Source organism: Bos indicus, chromosome 11 (genome assembly GCF_029378745.1).
Source record: "Bos indicus isolate NIAB-ARS_2022 breed Sahiwal x Tharparkar chromosome 11, NIAB-ARS_B.indTharparkar_mat_pri_1.0, whole genome shotgun sequence".
NCBI classification, from domain to species: domain Eukaryota; kingdom Metazoa; phylum Chordata; class Mammalia; order Artiodactyla; family Bovidae; genus Bos; species Bos indicus.
Genome location: NC_091770.1, coordinates 98558102 through 98565416, shown reverse-complemented (window position 1 = coordinate 98565416; position 7315 = coordinate 98558102). Strand labels below are relative to the sequence as shown.

General features: G+C 58.3%; 1 protein-coding gene across 20 annotated transcripts in view; it reads right to left on the bottom strand.

Annotated features, from left to right (window-relative positions):
• DNM1 (dynamin 1) overlaps window positions 1-7315 on the bottom strand; it is a 47767-nt gene that overhangs the window by 4095 nt on the left and 36357 nt on the right. For 4 of the 20 annotated variants that reach the window (XM_019970923.2, XM_019970926.2, XM_019970933.2 and 1 more), the window contains 5 exons: window positions 7238-7249; window positions 6688-6858; window positions 5153-5394; window positions 4565-4780; window positions 177-1440 (listed from right to left, as the gene is read on the bottom strand). In XM_019970923.2, the coding sequence (XP_019826482.2) occupies window positions 1368-1440; window positions 4565-4780; window positions 5153-5394; window positions 6688-6858; window positions 7238-7249 (714 nt within the window). In that variant the 3' untranslated portion in view covers window positions 177-1367. Of the gene's footprint in view, window positions 1-176; window positions 1441-1815; window positions 1818-2385; window positions 2423-4564; window positions 4781-5152; window positions 5395-6687; window positions 6859-7237; window positions 7250-7315 lie in introns of those variants that run through there. The other 16 variants (XM_019970928.2, XM_070799337.1, XM_019970924.2 and 13 more) reach the window with 13 other exon arrangements.

Here is a 7315-nt window from a genome sequence, read left to right as displayed (position 1 = left end):
ATCAGCTGACTCCAGGTGCTTTCCCAGTAGGCCTCGGAAAGGATGGGGCTTTCCCTGCCCCCAACATCTTAAAGCATCGTATCAATAGCTGGGCCCCTCAATCCCTCACCCCAATGTTGAAACCTTTACCTCCCCCCAAGCACCACAGCGAACACAAGGCTGCAGAGGACACGCTGTTCCCCATCGTCCAGAAATGGGTTTTATTCTCAGCTGAGAGACAGCAAGACTGGTAGCAGTCAGAGAACCATACAGCTGCCAGCACGGTACCCCCACGCTCGAGGAGGGGGTTGGGATGGGAGGATGGCAGAGGGGGGCTGGCTGCCCACAGGCTGGGCATGACACTGGGGCTCATTGGAGGTGGCACGCTTTGGAGGGGGATTCAGGGTGACAGGTGTTCCCTTGTAGTTGGGCTGCAAGACTCCTCAAGGACAGCACGGTGATTGATTCCCAACACCAGAGGCGAGGCTTGGCCATAGATATGTTTGTATATATATATATATGAGTATTTATAGATATTTATAGAACAGGGCAGGAGCAAGACCACAGAGGGGCACAAAATTTCACCAACGTCACGCCTGGATGTGTCAGCTCACCACTACAACAGACTAAGTCACAGGTGGAGGGGAGGCTCTGGGGTTGGGTAGCCACTGTCAAGTCACAGAACAGCCGTCCGGGCAGGCTTGGAAAGGGAAGTCTCCGAGGAATAGGAGGGATCTGGTTAGAGGTCGAAGGGGGGCCTGGGGCTCTCAGGACGGGATGGACTTGCCTGACCCGATCGGCTGGCAGTTGGAGAGAAAGCAAAGAGAGAACGGGAGAGAGAAAAGCAGGAGAGAGCTGGTAAGGCAAAGGCAGCCAAGCCCGGAGGTGGCGGGGGGAGATGAGGGCATGGGCAAGGGTTCTGGAAGAGAGGAGAGAGACGAGAGAGGGAAGGTGGAAGGGAAGAAACGAGATGGGCAGGGGCCAGAGCTTCATGGGGGCCTGGGGTAAGGCTGGGGGCAGCCCCCACCCCACCACTCACGCTATTCTCTCACACACCACCAGGCAGTGCACCCATAGCTCCAGACACGTGCTTGGCCCCCTCTGACATCCCTCTTCTCTGGTCTCCTCCCCCATGTCTTTCAACTCACTGGCCTGGGGCCATCCCTAGCCTCAGAGCGTGTGGGACCCTGAGCCCCACGCAACAGCCCCCAGGCCTGATGGAGAAAGACAGGAAAAAAAAGAACAGTTTGAACCAGGAGGCTAAAGCTAACAGCATGGCTGGAGGGAGCACTAGAGGCCCCTCTGGGTGGGCAGAAAGCCCGCGAGTCCCCCGAAGGGGCCCTGGGGAGGCAGGGAGGGCAGGCGGCCGGATGCCAGTGGCCACAGGCTTATAAGTCTAAGAGGGGAGCCTCGGCTGGTCGGGGGACCGCAGGTCGTGTAGGTGAGGCTGGGCCCTTCCTGCTGGGGAAAAGCAGAAGAGCGAGAGTCAGCGCAGGTGCAGAGTGGCAGGTGGTTCGCTGGGCGAGTTTGGGGGGGGGCCCAGCCGGGGCAGGACTTGGAGAAGCCGACTCGCCCAAGTCCGCAGACACTGTCACCCCTGTGGCCGAAATGGGTAGGTCACCTCTAGGAGCAACAGGTCCAGGTTGGGGGGAGCCTGCAGGCTACCTAGCATGCTCCACCTGGGGCCGAGGAGGATGCTGGAGTGATGAGACCACGGAGGCCAGGGAAGGGGCTGTGAGACCTGCCTGGCCTGTGAGGTGTGCTCTGGGCTGACAGTGTGGATGGGACACCTGGGCCCTCCAAAAGCATTCGACCGTCAGAGCCTTCACCCCCAACTGCTGCTCAGCTGCTGGCATGCTTGAGGAGGTGGGACTTGGACCGCCCCTGCCCTGAAGCTCTTCGGGTCTGAAGAGCTCCCAGGCTGGGATCCGGCTGCCCGTCTTGGCAGCAGGGCTCACTCAGGTCGGGGAAGGAGTGTGGCACCCCAGGGTGAGGTTCCAAGGCCTCTCTGCCGCCTGAGTCCAGCCCTACACACCACCCTCGCCAAGCTCCCTGCTCCTGACACCGTGAACTATGAGCTCTGAGCTCTTTGTGACGGCTCCAGAGGGCACCCCGGGGGGCTGCCAGCTTGGGTGTGGAGCCTGACCCGGGACCTCCCCAGGCTCTTGCCAAGGAGCTCGTGGGCGGCGGCACTGAGTCCCGAGGCTCGCTGAGAAGGGAGGTGAGAGAGCCAGCTGGCAGCGAGGACAGGAAGAGGAAAGAGTAAGTCTGGAGCTGCGGAAGGGAGACGGAGGAGGGTGGAGGGGGTCCTGCCTCTGAGGTCCCAGGTGCGCCCTGCAGTGCGGAGCTGGTGCGGCAGGGGGCAGACACACCGTTCATGCAGCAGGCGGAGAGGCCTGTACCTACCGTGGCTGACGCTCCTCAGGGGTCACTGATAGTGATTCTGAAAGACAGCACGAAATCAACATGGCAGTTCACACGCACAGACGGGGCGGGGCCTGGGGCTGGGGGACACGCATACGCACACGCCCGGGCGTGCACACACATGCGGTGAGGCCCCACGGCCCCGCATGCACACGCTGACACACATGCCCACAAACAACACGCATACACCGCCCTCCCCCCACCAAGGCCCAGCAACCTTGCTGGCTGGCGGCACGTGCAGCGTGGATCTGGGGCATGCAGCCACTGGGCACACTGAAGCACACGCGGGGCTGCGGTCACAACACAGAAGCTTGCTCGCCTGCCCGCACACAGGAGGCAATTTGCACCAGCTCCCTGCATACTCGTGCCTGGCGTGCTCAGAGGGCCACCTGCATTGCTCCAGAGGGGACAGGCCTTGCTTTCTTAGGGTCCAGCTCTCACATCTCCACCCAAGAGCCTTATGTGGCTCCCTACTGCCCACGGCATTGAGTCCCAACAAGACAACCTCTTCAGCGGACTTTGAAGTTTCTCCAACCTGCTCCACCCCACCCAGAGCAATCTTTTTCGATTCTTCCTCATTTTATCTGCACTCTGCTCTGGCCAGCAGCTCTTAATGCATTCCACACTAAATCTTTGCCCACCTGCTGCTCCTTATCCCAAAGCCCTCCCGGCTCCTCACCACCTGAACCTTATCTCAATCAGCCCTGGGATCTCACTGAAGTCAAGCTGCCTTGAAGCTCCCCAGATTGCTCTCTCCCTGAGGCCATGACTTCCCATGTGTCAGTCAGATCAGAGTTGTAGCAGGTACCAAATATTACAGCTCTCATGTCACACCTCAGCACAGGCCTGGGCATCTCAAATACCCTTAGGGATCTGAACTCAGGTTGGAAGTTGGCAGAGAGTTTCTATGGCCACTTTTCCAGTTAATGTGGTATCTCTATCTATAGTTATAGTCACTGTCTCCCCTGATCCCGACTCCAACCCTGGGAAGGAAGAATGTTAAATATCATTTCGTAGAAGGGAAACTGAGGCCCTGGAAGGGAAAGCGACTTGCCTAAAGGCCTACTCCAGTCCAGTGTCCCTGAACACCACCATGCTGCCTGCTTTAACCCCTCCACCTTGGCCCTCAGGTCATCACAGAGCAAGCCCCATCTCTGCTCCATTTTAGATCCATGGATGTTAGACCCATGGCCCTCCTCTCCAGCCATCTGGAAACATAAATGGATGCTATTGGTCTGATGAGTTCTTCCTCAGAGAACATGGCCAGTGGAGACAGGGCAGACTGAGTTAGACACCAGAGTGACCTTCCTTGAAAGAAGGTCATGGGTCAAGAAGGCAAAGGCAAGGGATGACACAGAATCCTTTTCCCTGGAAATTTCTGGGAATTGGCAGCCTTTACCCACTCCTGCTCTGACACCCACCACCTTGGTCCAGGCTGGGTGGGGCCAGAGGCAAGGGGAAGCAAGAAAACCATCAGGCTCCCATGGTTCCCAGACCCCTTTCCCAGCTGCTCCATGCCCTACCACATGCCTGGGTGCCATTCTCACACTCTCACACCCGTGTGCACGCCCACACATACATATCCCACACCTTGCTGGTCACACAGTCACAACCTGGCCTCTTTTCCTGTGGGACAGAGGCCGGACAACCTCGAGGACAGGTCCAAAGGTTCAGGACTGGGGAAGTGGGGGCACCAGGATAGCCCTGAGTATAAGTGAACAAAATCTACCCATCCAGATAGGATTTGGGTTCAGATCCTCAGACCTGAGGTAGGCTCCCTAGGGGCGGGGAGACAGCAGTAAAGGATGGAATGGAGATCGAAGGACAGCGGCTAGAAAGGAAAGAAGGGATGCAATGTGGGGGAGAGAGAGAGTGAAAAAGGAGGGAAGCGCCATGCAAGTGCTGGAAAGAAGAGGGCAGGTGGGATGAGCCCCACGGCCCCCTTCCCAGAAATGACCACCTGCGGGACTCAGCGCTCCCTGGGGGCAGGCTCCGCCAGCCCTTGGCCACACCCCCGGTGGCTCTGGCACCCACGGTCCGAGTGACTTGGACGGAGAGGCCCGGCTCTGGCGACCAGGCCGATGCTCCAGGATTCGGCCCCACCTCCCTCCCGGCCTCGCCCGCCCGGCGATCTCTGCCACCGCTTTCAGCCCCTACTCACCTGGGGACCCCGGGCGGGGCGCGGTTGGGGCGCGAGGGCACCTGAGGGGGAGGACCGAAGGGGTCAGGGGAAGCCCCCGGCCTGGAGGGCACGGGGGGCGCTCCCCCCAGGGCGGACCCAGCAGGCGGAGGCCCAGGAGCAGGGCCCCGCGACCCGGGCCGGGCTGGGGGCACGGCAGGGGCTCGGCGCTGCGGCGTGGGGCTGGACGTGGGTGACCTGCGGGCGACAGAAACAGAAGGACAAGCAGGGGAGAGATGAGCTGCTCTGCCCCACACCGAGGCCCCGCCCCCAGGCTGGTGCCGGCCACGCCCATGCGCGCAAGCCCCCGCCCCTCTCTTCCCTGGGTTCACTCGGGTGTTTAAGCCCGCCCCCGCTCGGAGGCTCCAACTTCCCTGCTCCACCCCGCCCGGCAGCCAGCGTTCCACGGCAAGCCCCGCCCCGCGACAAGCCCCGCCCTCTCTAAGCTCCGCCCCTCGCTCCAGGTGGGAGCCGCCCCGGTGACGCGGGCGCGCCACTGCCCGGTCCCGGCCCTCCTCCCGCGGGCCCCGGGCTGGGGGGCTTTGGGGCCGTGGGAGCCGGCCCTGATACCTGCGTCCGGTCGGTACGCTCTGCACCTGCAGCCAGGAGTCGTCCACAGGCGGGGGCATGGGCGTGCTGACGGTGGTCGTGTTGATGTCGCCGATGATGCTGAGCGCCTCTTTCAGTGCGTGGTACATGCGCAGCATCTCGTCACGCCGCTGTGCCTGCTCGGCCGACTCCTCCATCAGTGTGTTCTGGTCCCCGCACGAATACAGGTTGGCCAGCAGCTCCGAGAAGATGAATTCCTTGGTCTGCGAGTGGGCAAAGAGAGGAGAGGGTTGGACCCGGAGGCCTGTACCAACCAATTTGCCCTCCCCTCCCCGGCCCTTCTAGGAATCGGAGCTCGGGTATGGGGCTCTGCCACTGCCTAAACTTAGAGATCTCCCGTGCTTCCCCCACTCCCCCACTTGCCCTTTATCTCAGATGATCCAGAGAAGAAAAGTGAACTGTTCAGGTCATAGATCTAGGAGGGACACCCAAGGGCTATTAATATCACGCATCAGGAATGATTACTCCGCTTTATTCAGCCTCAGTTTCCACATCTGTAAAATGAGGTGAATGAGTACTAAGTTGCTTCAGTCGTGTCTGACTTTTGGCGACCCCATGGACTGTAGCCCACCAGGTTCTTTTGTCCATGGGATTCTCCCGGCAAGAATACTGGAGTGGATTGCCATGTCCTCCTCCAGGGGGATCAAACCTGCGTCTCTTATGTCTCCTACATTGGCAGGCAGGTTCTTTACCACTAATGCCACCCGGGAAGCCCCAAATGGGTAATTACACCCTTTCCAAAGACTTGTATGTTCCACTGGACCAAAATAAGGAAGATGACAGTTTAAACTGTTCTGAGCCCTTGAGTACCAGGTGTGAATGTGGGCCAGGACTGGGTGAAATGCCAGTCTCTGTGTTTAGGAGGTGGGTTAACGTTCTTAAAAATCCCTCATTGTTACCTGGTCCAGGCTCTGGAATATTTGTGGAGAGAATATTTGTGGAGGTTTTTTATGCCATTGGCTTGTGTCTCATTTATTCATTATTTAAATATGCGTTGAGCACCTAGCACATGCTGGGCACCGTGTTGTTAGGCACTCTATACTCATTTAATTCTCAATTCTATTATTATCCATATTTTACAAATAAGGAAACATAGGCTCAGAGAGGGTAGTTGTTTGCTTAGAATCACACAGGGAATTTGTGGCAAACCCAAGATTTCAACTCAGTTCTAATTCCCCTAGGGCCATGCTTTTTCATTAAGCTACAGGTGGAAGTGGTTCTGGGGGGTATGTATTTCAAAACATGGTCTGGGAGTTCTCAAAAGATGCAGATTCTGAGCCCTTTCTGGAAAAATTTAAGCATGTCTGGAACAATTTGGTTGTGTGAATCTACAGAGTAATATGTGAAGCTCACAGGACGTTTCTATCTGACAGCTCTGGCATGGACCCCTGCCTCCCTCCTGATTCAGTCCCACGTGGCTGGCCTGTGTCTACCTGAGGCCAAGCCAGCCACCCACTTCCCGGGTCCTACTGCCCCCCACATGGTGGTGAACCCACATTGTTGATCATGAGATGCATGATCGTCTTGGGCATGAGGTCCCGGACAGTCTTGTTGACGATGGCCATGTATGAATCCACCAAGTTCCGGATGGTCTCCACCTGCCGCTCCAGCTGTGGGTCCATGGAGTGCATGAAGCTGTCCGAGCCGTTCTCCTCAGTCTCACTGGCCTGCAATTAAGAACAGAGGGCATCAGGGTGGCTGGGCCCTCAAAGCCAGGTTCGAGGCATCCCCAGGGTCCCAGCCCCTTCAAGGATGGCTAGAATGCTGGAGCACAGAGAGATGCAGCTGGCCTATATACAAAGACACCAGCTCCCCCATAGCTCTGGGTCTCTGGGCACGAGTGCCCACCCTAGTGCCTCTCAGGACCCCAGGCCCTCATTCAGTCTCGTCTTGGCTCTGACTCTAGTACCTAGAATTTGCCTTACTTTTCCAGTCCGTAAATTAGGAAAAGGACATCTCCAAGGTCCCTTTGGATTCTAAAGACCTGACCAGATCTGGCCCTAGGCTAGAGATGCCTGGCAGAGGATGAGGGAGGGGCACACTCACTTTCTCTTTGTCCTGGGAGGCCCACACCAAAGCCACAGAGGTCACCACATCAGCATTGCCACCACCGCCACCGCCACC